The sequence below is a fragment of the Heptranchias perlo genome, chromosome 38, assembly GCF_035084215.1.
Source record: "Heptranchias perlo isolate sHepPer1 chromosome 38, sHepPer1.hap1, whole genome shotgun sequence".
Classification (NCBI taxonomy): domain Eukaryota; kingdom Metazoa; phylum Chordata; class Chondrichthyes; order Hexanchiformes; family Hexanchidae; genus Heptranchias; species Heptranchias perlo.
The window spans coordinates 17,923,481-17,937,052 of record NC_090362.1 but is presented as its reverse complement, the minus strand read 5'-3'; the positions used below and the strand labels follow the sequence as shown (position 1 = coordinate 17,937,052).

The 13,572-nt window shown below is 44.1% G+C and overlaps 1 protein-coding gene across 2 annotated transcripts in view; it reads right to left on the bottom strand.

The window, feature by feature from the left end:
- The window catches only part of fam219b (family with sequence similarity 219 member B), a 34,734-nt gene that overhangs the window by 17,365 nt on the left and 3,797 nt on the right, over window positions 1-13,572 (bottom strand). Inside the window, exons 2-3 of one of the 2 annotated variants that reach the window (XM_067973573.1) lie at window positions 12,063-12,113; window positions 6,092-6,194 (exon numbers count right to left, since the gene is read on the bottom strand). In XM_067973573.1, coding sequence (XP_067829674.1) covers window positions 6,092-6,194; window positions 12,063-12,113 — 154 coding nt within the window. The remainder of the gene's footprint in view (window positions 1-6,091; window positions 6,195-12,062; window positions 12,114-13,572) is intronic. The other variant, XM_067973574.1, reaches the window with a different exon arrangement.

The window sequence follows — 13,572 nt, the reverse complement described above, 5'->3', positions numbered from 1 at the left end:
AATACATAAAGGGCAAAAGGGTAACTAGGGAGAGAGTAGGGCCTCTTAAGGATCAACAAGGTCATCTATGTGCGGAACCACAAGAGATGGGTGAGATCCTGAATGAATATTTCACATCGGTATTTACGGTTGAGAAAGGCATGGATGTTAGGGAACTTGGGGAAATAAATAGTGATGTCTTGAGGAGTGTACATATTACAGAGAGGGAGGTGCTGGAAGTCTTAACGCGCATCAAGGTAGATAAATCTCCGGGACCTGATGAAATGTATCCCAGGACGTTATGGGAGGTTAGGGAGGAAATTGCGGGTCCCCTAGCAGAGATATTTGAATCATCCACCGCTACAGGTGAGGTGCCTGAAGATTGGAGGGTAGCAAATGTTGTGCCTTTGTTTAAGAAGGGCGGCAGGGAAAAGCCTGGGAACTACAGACCAGTGAGCCTGACATCTGTAGTGGGTAAGTTGTTAGAGGGTATTCTGAGGGACAGAATCTACAGGCATTTGGAGAGGCAGGGACTAATTAGGAACAGTCAGCATGGTTTTGTGAGAGGAAAATCATGTCTCACGAATTTGATTGAGTTTTTTGAAGGGGTAACCAAGAAGATAGATGAGGGCTGTGCAGTAGACGTGGTCTACATGGACTTCAGCAAAGCATTTGACAAGGTACCGCATGGTAGGTTGTTACATCAGGTTAAATCTCATGGGATCCAAGGTGAGGTAGCCAATTGGATACAAAATTGGCTTGACGACAGAAGACAGAGGGTGGTTGTCGAGGGTTGTTTTTCAAACTGGATGCCTGTGTCCAGCGGTGTGCCTCAGGGATCGGTGCTGGGTCCGCTGTTATTTGTTATTTATATTAATGATTTGGATGAGAATTTAGGAGGCATGGTTAGTAAGTTTGCAGATGACACCAAGATTGGTGGCATTGTGGACAGTGAAGAAGGTTATCTAGGATTGCAACGGGATCTTGATAAATTGGGCCAGTGGGCCGATGAATGGCAGATGGAGTTTAATTTAGATAAATGTGAGGTGATGCATTTTGGTAGATCGAATCGGGCCAGGACCTACTCCGTTAATGGTAGGGCGTTGGGGAGAGTTATAGAACAAAGAGATCTGGGAGTACAGATTCATAGCTCCTTGAAAGTGGAGTCACAGGTGGATAGGGTGGTGAAGAAGGCATTCAGCATGCTTGGTTTCATTGGTCAGAACATTGAATGCAGGAGTTGGGATGTCTTGTTGAAGTTGTACAGGGCATTGGTGAGGCCACACTTGGAGTACTGTGTACAGTTCTGGTCACCCTATTATAGAAAGGATATTATTAAACTAGAAAGAGTGCAGAAAAGATTTACTAGGATGCTACCGGGACTTGATGGTTTGACTTACAGGGAGAGGTTAGACAGACTGGGACTTTATTCCCTGGAGAGTAGGAGGTTAAAGGGTGATCTTATAGAAGTCTATAAAATAATGAGGGGCATAGATAAGGTCGATAGTCAAAATCTTTTCCCAAAGGTAGGGGAGTCTATAACGAGGGGGCACAGATTTAAGGTGAGAGGGGAGAGATACAAAAGGATCCAGAGGGGCAATTTTTTCACTCAAAGGGTGGTGAGTGTCTGGAACGAGCTGCCAGAGGCAGTAGTAGAGGCGGGTACAATTTTGTCTTTTAAAAAGCATTTGGACGATGGGTATCGAGGGATATGGGCCAAGTGCAGGCAATTGGGACTAGCTTAGTGGTATAAACTGGGCGACATGGACATGTTGGGCCGAAGGGCCTGTTTCCATGTTGTAACTTCTATGATTCTATGATTCTATGATAGGACTCTTCTTGCAAAAATCTCCAACCTCAACACTATTGCTGCCGGCAGCTACCAATCACACTGCTGAGTAAAGGCATTCCTCTGAGCTTGTCAATGGCCGTCAGTGATTTGAAGGAAGGATGAGGATCTCAGGCAGAGGGAAAAAAGGCATCTTGGCGTCTGCCGCAGGTATCTGGCGCTCGCTCAAAATTGGCCTGGGAACTAAGTTTTAAAACACAAGCACACTTTCTTGGCCATGTCACCGGGGAGAATTCCCAGGGAGTGGGACTAGCTGAATTGCTCTTGCATAGAGCCGGCACGGACTCGATGGGCTGAACAGCCTCCTTCCGTGCTGTAACCTCTCTATGATTCTATGTCTGAGGAGACCTGCCTTCTCCTATTTCCATTAAGGAAAATGGTGCCAGATATGCCATCTATTGGAGCCTGCCCTGAAGCCAAGATCTCGCAAGGGGACAGCCGTGCCTGTTACTGTGAACTTTTACACTGATTAATCCTTTCAAACACAGCTGGTGTCAGATTAGTCAGTGTTTGGTCCATTGATGCGTCAAACAGGGCACAGAAGCCATGCTCGTCAGGGGAACACTTTTGTCACTTTCCCCGTGGAAAGAAGGTAACGGTACAAGAGGCTGCAGCACTTTTACTTACTGGTTACCCCATGACATGTATGAATAGGAAAGGCTTTAATTCCATCAAAGGAAGAAAGAAGAACATGCATTTCTATAGCACCTTTCACGACTTCAGGATGTCCCAAATGGCTTTACAGCCAATGAAGTACTTCTGAAGTGCAGTCACTGTCATAATGTAGGAAACGTGGCAGCCAATTTGCCCACAAACAGCAATGGGATAATGACCAGATAATCTGTTTTTTAGTGATGTTGGTTGAAGGATAAATATTGCCCAAGGCACTGGGGAGAACTCCCTGCTTTCCTTCGAAATAGTGCCATAGGATCTTTTACGTGCACCGGAGAGGACAGATGGGGCCTCGAAAGACAGCACCTCCGACAGTGCAGCACTCCCCCAGTACTGCACTGAAGTGAGCCTGGAGTGGGACTTGAACCCACAACCTCTGACTGAGAGGAGAGAGTGCTACCAACTGAGCCACAGCTGACACCTTATAAATGTCATAACGCAAGTAAATACGACATACCCCAGCAGGAGCCGTTCTGATGGCTATTGATACCAGTGGGGAACCCCCCTCACCCCTGGACAGAGCTCAGCAGGAAATACAATAAGGCTCATGTCTCCACCTGAATTCAAGTGTAACATAGAAATAGCGTGAAACAGACATTTCACTGTCTGGACAGATCAGGTGGAGTACTACAGCTGACTTGAGCATGGTGCTTCGATGCATAGCAGGGACATTTTAAATTAAGCGCTGAAGCTGCCTGGTAGTCTAAACAGGGCCATTCACCCGCAGGGCTCAGGACTGTCGAGCCCAGATTACAGCATAATCAAGGCAATAGTTCTTAGTGAATGTATTAAATAATCTGAATGTAACAATAATCACATACCCCCATTATGTAAACTGGATTGTCAAGATATCAAAATAAAACTGACACCATCAGTTACAACAATAATTTGGAAGGAAGCAGTGCAGGGATAGAAAGTTTCACATCAATTCAGAACTAAGAATCTGAAATGACATATCAGTGAACCCTTTAAATGGTGCCAGTAAAATGCCCACCTGGTTATATGGCTTTTTTGTAACGTTAGAAAAGCTTCCTCATGTCTATTAATCAAGCTATAAAACATGTTGGCTATAGCCTGCTCACTGACCTATCGAGCTAGACCGAGCAACAAAGAAAAAGTCACAAGAAACAGCCTTAATAGCACAAGCGAAGCCTGTAAACTATGGACACCTCAGGGATTGGCATCAACTATCCATTTCTTTTTTTGCAGGTGCCTTTATTTTCAAAATGGTCATTGTATGCACGGTAAAAATTCTCAGTAGAATAGGGAGTTCTTCACCCACCCTCCATAGTGGCAGATCCCTGGGATCGAGCTGTGCAAGCATTTACTCCCTGGGATCGAGCGGTTTCTCTGCCACTGTGCAAAGAGCTCCACATTCCACTAAAGCCGTTCCTTTCACAAAACCCGCTGCCGCCTCGCCCTGACCGGCCACACGAAAATTTGGGGGCAGAAAGGAAGCTGCAGGGGTAAGCGCCAGTGATCCCGACTCAGTGAAAGTTCCAGATACAGCAGCTTTGCAACAGACTGTGCCCCGTGTTTTTAAGTTGTAAAAGGGTTTGATGCATTGAAGGCTGTCTGTAGTTCGCAACTTGCTAGTGCCTCGTGTATATTTTACCATGGAGATTATTTGGGTCCCTCAATAAGTGTCCATTTTTTTTTTGCAGGTGTCCTGTTTATATAGGTTTCACAGTACAAGATTCTTTTTTTAATATAAATAGTATTTGCTTTCCAGCAGCACCAATCTTATTGGTTTATTAATTTCACAAAGCAGCATGACTAGGCTGGGAGTGGCACAAACATGAACACAGCAGCCTGGGAGGTGAAACCAAAGCCGAGCTGCAGTCTGGTGACAGAAGCAGTAGCGATTTGGAGGCAGCTGCCTGGAGAGAGAGAGAGAGAGAGCGCGAGAGAGAGAGCGCGCGTGGGAAGATATAGCATGAGAGTTGTTGAGGCAATACTAGTGATGAGAATAGCAACTGAAGAGCCAGGTATGTAACAAAGAGGCTTTTGAAATAAGGAATGAAGGCAGGAAATGCAGCAAATCCATTACATCTTTGAATGTATCTGAAGGGAGAAAAGATGGGTTTGAGTCGAGACCCTTGATCAAAAGAAGGGCCAACAGACAAGATCATTAACCTGTGCTTTTCTCCTTTCAGATGCTGATGGGCCTGCTGTGTGTTTCTGGCCTCTTCAGTTTCCATTTTAGATTTCTAGCATTCATAGTTTTTTCTTTTCATCTCTTTCAATGAACTAAGGGTCGGACACCAGAGGAGCGAACTACTGGATCATTAAGAAAAATGGAACGTTTACAGCAGGGAGATTTGAATCCTGGGAGGGGCAGTTGCATAGAGAGAAGCAAAGCAGGGAGAATAAAATAACAAGAGGCAACAGAGGAGACTGACCAAAAAGTTGCAAGTGAACTCGGAGCTGGTCATTAGATTGACATTTCACAAAACAACTAGTTGAGGCAGGGAGGTCGAGCTACATTTCTCATTTTTGCTCCCAGGAGGAACAGACTAAACCTCAATCTGTTTTTTCCACGCTTGCTGTTTTGGTGGGTTACAAAGAATTATATGACCCTTTTGTTTGTGCAAGAAGCTCTGTGAAATGCTTTAGTCTTGTCTTGACTTTTGAAACCTTTTTAGGGACACGGTTTGCTGTTTGATTACACACTACAAAGTCTTAAGAATGGAGACAGACATTGCATTGCACTGGGTGATAACTGTGTAATTATAATTAATGATTTCAAAAGCACAATTCTCTTAAGATTTATGTTGTGATTTTTTTTTAAAGTCAGAACATAAATTTGGTAAACCACTGGATGATGTCATTAAGCTATTGCAACATTGCAACTGTGGAAACATTTTGCACAAATGGTCATCCATTCCATAAATTAGGATACAACCTTTATTTCCTTATTTTCCTCCATTTCAACTCCTTAGAATTATAACAATAGCCTTCCTTGAAAGTCTAGTGAGTAAATGCAACACCTGATGTGGTACTAAGGACCAGGAAGATCCCATGCACAATTCCCGGTCAGCACACAGTCAGCTGGAGTGGCAGAACAGATGCTACAATTGCCCTCAGCACTCCTTTGGCCACAGGTGGTGGAGGTGTTGGGGGGGGGTGGGGGGGGGGGTGGAATTCATAAGGATTCCCTTCCTGACCATTAGTGATCCATGCTGGGCAGTGCATGTGTGAAAACTGGGTGACAATAGGACCGGGCTCGTCTGTCATGCCCTCCACAGTCGAATAGCATACTAACACTATCAAGGCTCACATATGAAGAATGGCCACGTGGGTGCAGGACTGGAGGACCGCCAGAACCAGTGAAACCGCCCGTCACAGTCGAATAGCATGCTGACACTATCAAGGCTCATGCATGGAGAATGGCCACGTGGGCACACTACTGGAGGGCTGCCAGAACTAGTGAAATCGTATCTCTCGGCATCAGGCAAGGAGGAAGAAAATTATGCTGCGCACTATTATCAAGTTACAATGTAAAATCTGCAACCTGTGACACTCTACAGATCGTATGCTAACCAGAGTGACCCATAAAAACGACAGCCGATCAGCTAGCTTGTGACTCACGTAATTTGAGATGTATTGAAGGAGTTCTGGTGGTAGTCGTAGGTAGTTTCTTCTTCTCTAGTATCTTGAATGCACTCTCATTTTTCCAGCTTTTGCTGTGGCCCTATAATAGGAACAAATAGTGGGGAGATGAGGAGACATTTTTTTTTTAAAAACATAACCAGTTGTGATGATCTGGAATGCGCTTCCTGAAAGGGCGGTCGGTGGAAGCAGATTCAATAGTAACTTTCAAAAAGGGAATTGGATAAATACTTGAAAAAGGAAAGATTTGCAGGGCTATGGGGAAACAGCAGGGGAGGGGGACTAATTGGATAGCTCTTTCAAAGAGCTGGCACAGGCAAGATGGGCCAAATGGCCTCCTCGGTGCTGTACGATTCTATTCTATTCCAAAGCAAAATAAGCGTGATTCAAAGATTGAACTGAGCACAGTCATTTCCACAGTAGGCATCTAACTTTTACATGGAAAACTGTTAGACAAATACGTGTATCACACACTAAGACACGGGCTGCATTAAAGAGGAGATATCACTTGCTCAGTTCTAAAAACAAACAGGCATCAGGGATCAAAAAGCTCTTCTGTACCCAGAAACATGCCTTAGATCAGAAGCAGCAAATATTCCACTGTGATCCAGTATTCCTTGCTGGATACACAGACTGAGATTCAGAACCGAGCAAATTAAACTGCCCAGAACGCTTAAAGAAAAACAAGTGAATAGAAGTAAAATGCAGATAGGGGCCTGCAGCAAAGAGAAGAGGCGAGGTGGGGGGAGGGAGGTGGAAGCAGATTATATTAAGAAAAAAATCTCCCTCCATCGGGAGAGGCAAGTCAACAATGACGACAAAATGGTTCAGTTTAAAAATACTTGAGATGGTAATTCAGACAGCGACTGTGTCTGTACCAGTTAACTTAGAAACTAGGACCACTGGTTTTCTCTGCCTACTTGTCCAAGTTTTCTTTTAATATATTCACTCATATATTAAATGTCTCCTGTCTGCATGCACTTCCTGTCTACAAAACCTTACATCCTGTTGTCACACTTTTGTGTCACCTTTTATCCATTAGAAATTCCTACAGTCTACATCTATAATGATAAATCCCCACATAAAATTATCATGGTTTAAATCCACCAGTGGTGGTGCAGTAGCAGCTCAGTTTTGCATCCCCTCGCCTATGCTACAGAGAAACTCCAACCGACTCTTGCTTCTAAAATCAAAAATAAGGACAGGGTGTATGATTTTAAAACAGGGACTGAATTACGTTTGCATGCCCTTGTCCGCTTATTACAACACTTGGTCTCGACTCCTTGCGTTCAACTAACGGGAGACTGACACCCACATTCTGCAGCCCGCTACCCTAAAAGCAAGCATGCATCCCCAGAGATCCCTCCCACCCACGCCGGCCGGCCAGACGCCTTGCCTTCTTTGACCGGTGCCGTGCATCTGAAATTCCTGCGGGCATCCACGGCTCCTTTGCCCGCCCGACTGGTGCCTTACGCCTCATGCTGGAAAATGCCAACTGCAGCCCTGAGGGAGTGGCTCCCTTCCCTGTCACTCAAAATGGAAAAAAGAGAGAAGCAGATAAGGCAGATAAGAGAAATAAAAATGAACAGAATAGAAAAGAGTGAGAGAGAGAGAGAGAGAGAGAGAGAGAGAGAGAGAAGAGAAAGGAAGCGAAGCAACTTATAGTAAGCAGTACACACACACACACACACACACCAAAACTCTGAAGCCCAATCAATAGCGATTTCCAGATTCCAGGAATGCACCAGTGCAATTTGCAGCTGAATATTTAAAAAGCTTTAAAAAAGCAAAATAATGGCCATTTCATTTTATGGGTAGGAATAGAAAACAATCCCAGCTCTGGGCAGCTTCAGATTATGCATCCTCTGTTAAAGGAGTAAACCCCAGCTCAACCACAACAGGTTATGAGCTGTTAAATCAATATTTTGCCAGGGAGAATGGACGTTGGCTAATTACAGCTTCCAGTACCACGTGCACAGCACAGAACCAACTCACTGCAGATTCAGCACCTGCAATTCAGCATCTTCAGCCCACGTCGCCTGGGATTTGCAGTGTGAGGAATGAGAGCGCAAGCAAAGATGCGTTGTGTTTTAAGCATTCAAGACTAGTCGCAGCTAAAGATGCAGCTGGCTAGGCAGTAATCGTGGGTGGAACAATGAGAAATTGGATAGCAAACGGGAATGGACTCACAAACTCACACAGTCACTCAAACCAGCCCAGGGGTGCTGCCTGCTTGTTAGCAACTTCAGGCCAACTAATGGGTGATTTACTGTTACACAAATTAGAGAGAACTGGGACCAAAGTAGCATCTTCAGTGAGATTTCAAGATAATCTTGAAGGGGGAGAGGGAAGGAGAAGAGAAGGATGAAGGCAGTGGATAAGTCACTAGCATTTTACCCCAGGATTTGCATTCGATCTAGCCCTGGCTGATGGGATGAACATTTCTTTTGTGAGCATGGGTCCAAAGCATTAAATTAATCAACACTGATAGTTTTAATTTTCTCCCTGCACCACTTTAAAATAAAAGGGACTAACTATTTTTATCCAAACAGGACAGCCAAGAAGTTAACACAAACGTACGTGGTGCATTAAAAATGGTGCATGGTGGAAAGTAAACCCAATAATTAGCAGTCTCATTCAGAGAGTACAGAATAGCTGGTATGAGAAAACAGGAAAAGTGTCATAAATGTGCAGCAGGGAGTGCTCTAAATTGTGGCAGCATCACATTTCTCGAGGCAGAGCGGAGCAGTGTCATCTAATACATGTCACATGTGGCTAAGTGGGAATCCAGATGTGGAAAAGTGCATTTCTGCTTAGTAAATCACAAATGATTAACAGGCACCATCACTCAGCACGTGATCTCAATACTCATGCACGCACGGCGTCTGCATGCTTTACTTCCTTAGTCACTGAACGGTAGTAGATGTTTGTTAAGTAAATATACATGTTTACAGTACATTTACCTGCATTGTGCGAGTGTATGCAAGGGATTTTCTACTCAAATTAGTGAAAGGGGCTGAAACAGTGTCACTGTACCCAACACCTGTGGTTAGTCAGCAATTTCTGTTGGACAACACTGGAGTAGAGGGAGCTTTACTCTGAAAATTCCTGTGCTATACTTGAGGTAGAAAGGCCAAGAGCAGAAGCATTCTACTCCCCAGTATGGATATCTCTAAAACAAGAGCGTTTTCAAAGTTGTAACAAGCTTTACAAGTGAAAACAAGTGGTAAGGCTTATAAAATAAGAAACTAATAGCAAGACTATAAATCTATAAAATTCAGAATTATAGAACCATATTGATTGTAAATGATGCCCTCCATCTTTCTTTTAATCTATGCAAAACTATCCCAGACAAGGAAGTATTCATTATTCAGGAATGTAAAGCAGTCACATTTCACACAAGTGCTAAGCAGGTTTTTCTTCCAAGAAAATTACAGTATTTTTAGTCTGAAGAAGGCAGACACAAGACGGGCATCGTTCTTACTTTTGCATTTTCAACCATAACAGTTTAGCCCTGTGAGCGCTCATCTGTATAACTGACACCTGGTTCTTGCAGGAAGTAAGAATTGGCAGAAGAGAGAGAATTGAGCAAGTAACATTGGTGTAATCCAACCATGCACTCACTTCCCTTCACTAGCCCCAAATCCACGGTCAAGTTTAAACAGAATCTACCTTGCACCAAGTCCCGTTCTTTAATATGGACATGCATTTCATTTAAATTTAATTGAACCAAAATGATGCAATGGTGTGAAGCTTTGTGATTTATTATCTGGAGGTGTATTTTTACCTCTCCAATTTCTTGCCTTCTAACCAGGAGACACTGACTCTGGCTGGGCTGCAGTTCCACAGGCACTGCGTACTTACCAGTGACCATTCTAGTCATAGAATGATACGGGGCAGAAGGAGGCCATTCGGCCCATCGTGCCTGTGCCCGCTCTTCAAAAGAGTTATCTAATTAGACCCACTCCCCTGCTCTTTCCCCACTGCCTTGCAAAGCTTTTCCCTTCAAGTATTTATTTGACTCATGCAAGCCTAGATATCTTTACAACCATGGAGAAGGGGGTATTAACGCAAAATCCGATTGTGTCTTCAACCAAATTGCACGCGTGCAGGCTCAGTCACTGACTCGGGTACGTACACACATGTTCGTTCCTGCACTGGTTACTGGAAAAAAGAACCTGGCTGATTTCCACCCTCCCCCCACTTCCTAGCCCAGGGGCACTAACACTATTGTAATATCCCTCCTGCCACTCCATCTTAGATCAGTTAGCTCAACGAGCATTTATGCAGAACACACCACATATTCAAACATGCTAATGTGCCTCCAGAGGTGAAAGCAGACTCCAAGCAGAAGAGTTAAAGAAAGTGACTCAAGGAATGGCCCGAGTGTTGACCTCAACACTCAGCAACCGGGGACCTACTGGTCTGCATACAAAAGTCAACAGAGGCATTTCAACAGGCAATATATACTTATGAGGTTTTATAAATTGGGGCATTACGTACAAAAACAAAGGGATAATGATAAACCTATGTAGCACTTAGAATACGTGTCCGGTTTCAATGCCATGGATAGGGCGCAGTATATATTCACTAAAAGGATTCCAGGGATGAGAGGCTTTAGAATGAGGGGAGATGAAAGAAATTCCAGCACCTTTCATTAAAACAAAAAAAATTAAAAAGGAGACCTAACAGAGATAACATGGGGTTCTGCTAAGGTAAGTGGGGAAAAGCTATTTCCATTGGGCAGTGTGTGTGTGTCAGTAACTAGAGAGTGATAAATACTGCATTGTAAAATAAAACACACAAATTGTGCAAAACAACTCGCATTTATATAGCGCCTTTAATGTAGCGAAACGTCCCAAGGCGCTTCATAGGAGCGTTATCAGACAAAATTTGACACCGAGCCACATAAGGAGGTATTAGAAAAAGGTGGCCAAAAGTTTGGTTGAAAAGGTCGTTTTTAAGGAGCTTCTTAAAGGAGGAGGGGGAGGTGGAGAGGTTTAGGGAGGGAATTCCAGAGCTTAGGGCCTAGGCAGCTGAAAGCATAGCTGCCTATAGTGGAGGGATGCGCAAGAGGCCAGAATTGAAGGAGTGCAGAGACCTATTAGATATTACATTTGTCATATCTTATAACTTTACATGTGACCTATGAGGATCCATGCTACGCACCTAAATAGCCCACAAAAGCAAAAAGTTTGGACATTTGGTATAGAGGGCACTGTACAGTACAAATCATCCATTTCTACAAATACAAAGATTAGTTACTATAAAAGCACTGTAGCATCACACTTGTACCACAAAATTAGTGCTACTCCTCCATATTACTCAGGGAGACAAAGTCAATTTTGCAATAACTTCCACTGCAATTGCTTCTGTAAGAAACAAATAAAATCCCAATGTGTCCTTGCAAAAAAACAAATTGAAACATTTAGGAACCTTTAATCTGAAATGTACTTTGAATTGTTGTGCAAGAGGTTAAATTTGCACAATATGACTGCAATTATAACCTCTCAGTTCGCACTTTAAAAAAAAACTTTTAATTTTGATTCTCCTTTAGGACTCCTCCACCAAAAACCACTCTTTAAAACAAGGGGCAGTCAATGCAAGTTCTCTGCTAATGCTGCTCGGTATTGCCTGCCTTTTCTGATTTTATTTCAAATTCCCAACATTTCTGCAATTGTTCTTATGCTTGCAAATATAACAGATACCTATTCCTCCATCACAATTTTTATTTTAAAATAAATATTGCTATGGTCTTTCCTTTTTTACACCTTCTAAGGGAGATGCTCTTCCTCCTTCTGTATCAGGCTAGACTTATCTTACTGTTTCCTATTATTAACTGATTCTTTCTCTGAAGCTGTGGAGCTCCTAATCTTCCGCAGTCTCCCACCCGCCTCCCTCACAATCTACAGACTTTTAAAATCCAAACTTGGTGTCACCTAATAATCACCTCTTGAGTTAGCCCATCTTCTCTCCTGCTCCTCTCAATCTTGGCGGTGTCCTGGAATATAGGATTTCATCCTTCACCTAGGCTCTTGTGCCTTGCTTCGACGGTCCAGTTAATTGACACTATCACGGAAGCCAACGTTGTCAGATCTCAGCTGGCCAACAGTACATTTGAGCAGTGCGACAGTGGATCTGGGCTTTCTTCCCTCTCCCAAACAATCCAGCCAAGTGGAAAGATTTTCTTTGTGTGTTAATGTTTAGCAATTGTTAACCGTATCTACGTGATCAATTAGTGTTAATTGTATTCAGATGGTTTATCATCAATTGGGAACTCTCGTGTCCATTTATAAAACAGCTGATCTAGGGTGTGGTGTGTGTTGTTGTGTGGAATTCTGTGAATAAAGACTTGGAAACAGCTGAAGACCAGGCTCTAGTAGTCTATCCTTCACCACCTGGCTATCCAATTTATAACAACAATCATATAATTTACATATAGCTCCCCCCACAACAGGTAAACTGACCCCCCCGGGATGGGGAGGAACATAATTGGAAAGTTCAGTCAACATTTAATTTCAGACAGAGGATGAATTTACACTACAATCTTGGTATTGGTGAGAAGTGGTTTCACTTCACACTTATACTGCAGGTTACAGTATAAACACATCCTAAATCCAGAGTTAGGACCAGACCAGACATTGGATCAAAACTCCCTGGAGGTGGGAATCTCACACCACTTCGCTCAGGAGTCAGTCAGACCTCAACATCCAATTTACACAACATAAATTTAACATCGCTGTGAAGTCCACTCTGCACCAACGCTAAACTAATGTATCCTGAACAAAGAGAAACAGGAGACTTCATAAAAAAGCCATGATTCAAGAGCAATACCAAAACTCAGTACTCTATAAATAAAGTTAATTAGTCAGACCGATAAACACACAGGGTGACACAGGACAGCAAATGAATCCCACTTCACAGCTGGGAATTACACATGTAAAGAATCTTACAACACCAGGTTATAGTCCAACAATTTTACACAGACTGACCAGGGATTGATTAGCAACTCCCATCAGTGACCATCCCATTCCACACTCCCTGTATCTGCCTCTGATCCACCCTCACCCAGGTCCCTGCCCCTCTGTGTCTGTCTCCCTGTCCCTGGGCTCTGTCTCCCTGTGTATCTGTGTCCCTGTCTCCTGGTCCTTGTTTGTTCCCCTGTCCCCCTCTGTGTGTCTGTCTCCCTCTCTCTTTCTCCCCCCCCCCCCCCGTCTCTCTCTGTCCCCCCCCCCCCCGTCTCTCTCTGTTCCCCCCCCCCCCACCCGTCTCTCTCTGTTCCCCCCCCCCACCCGTCTCTCTCTGTTCCACCCCCCCCACCCGTCTCTCTCTGTTCCACCCCCCCCACCCGTCTCTCTCTGTTCCACCCCCCCCACCCGTCTCTCTCTGTCCCACCCCCCCCCACCCGTCTCTCTCTGTCCCACCCACCCACCCGTCTCTCTCTGTCCACCCCCCCACCC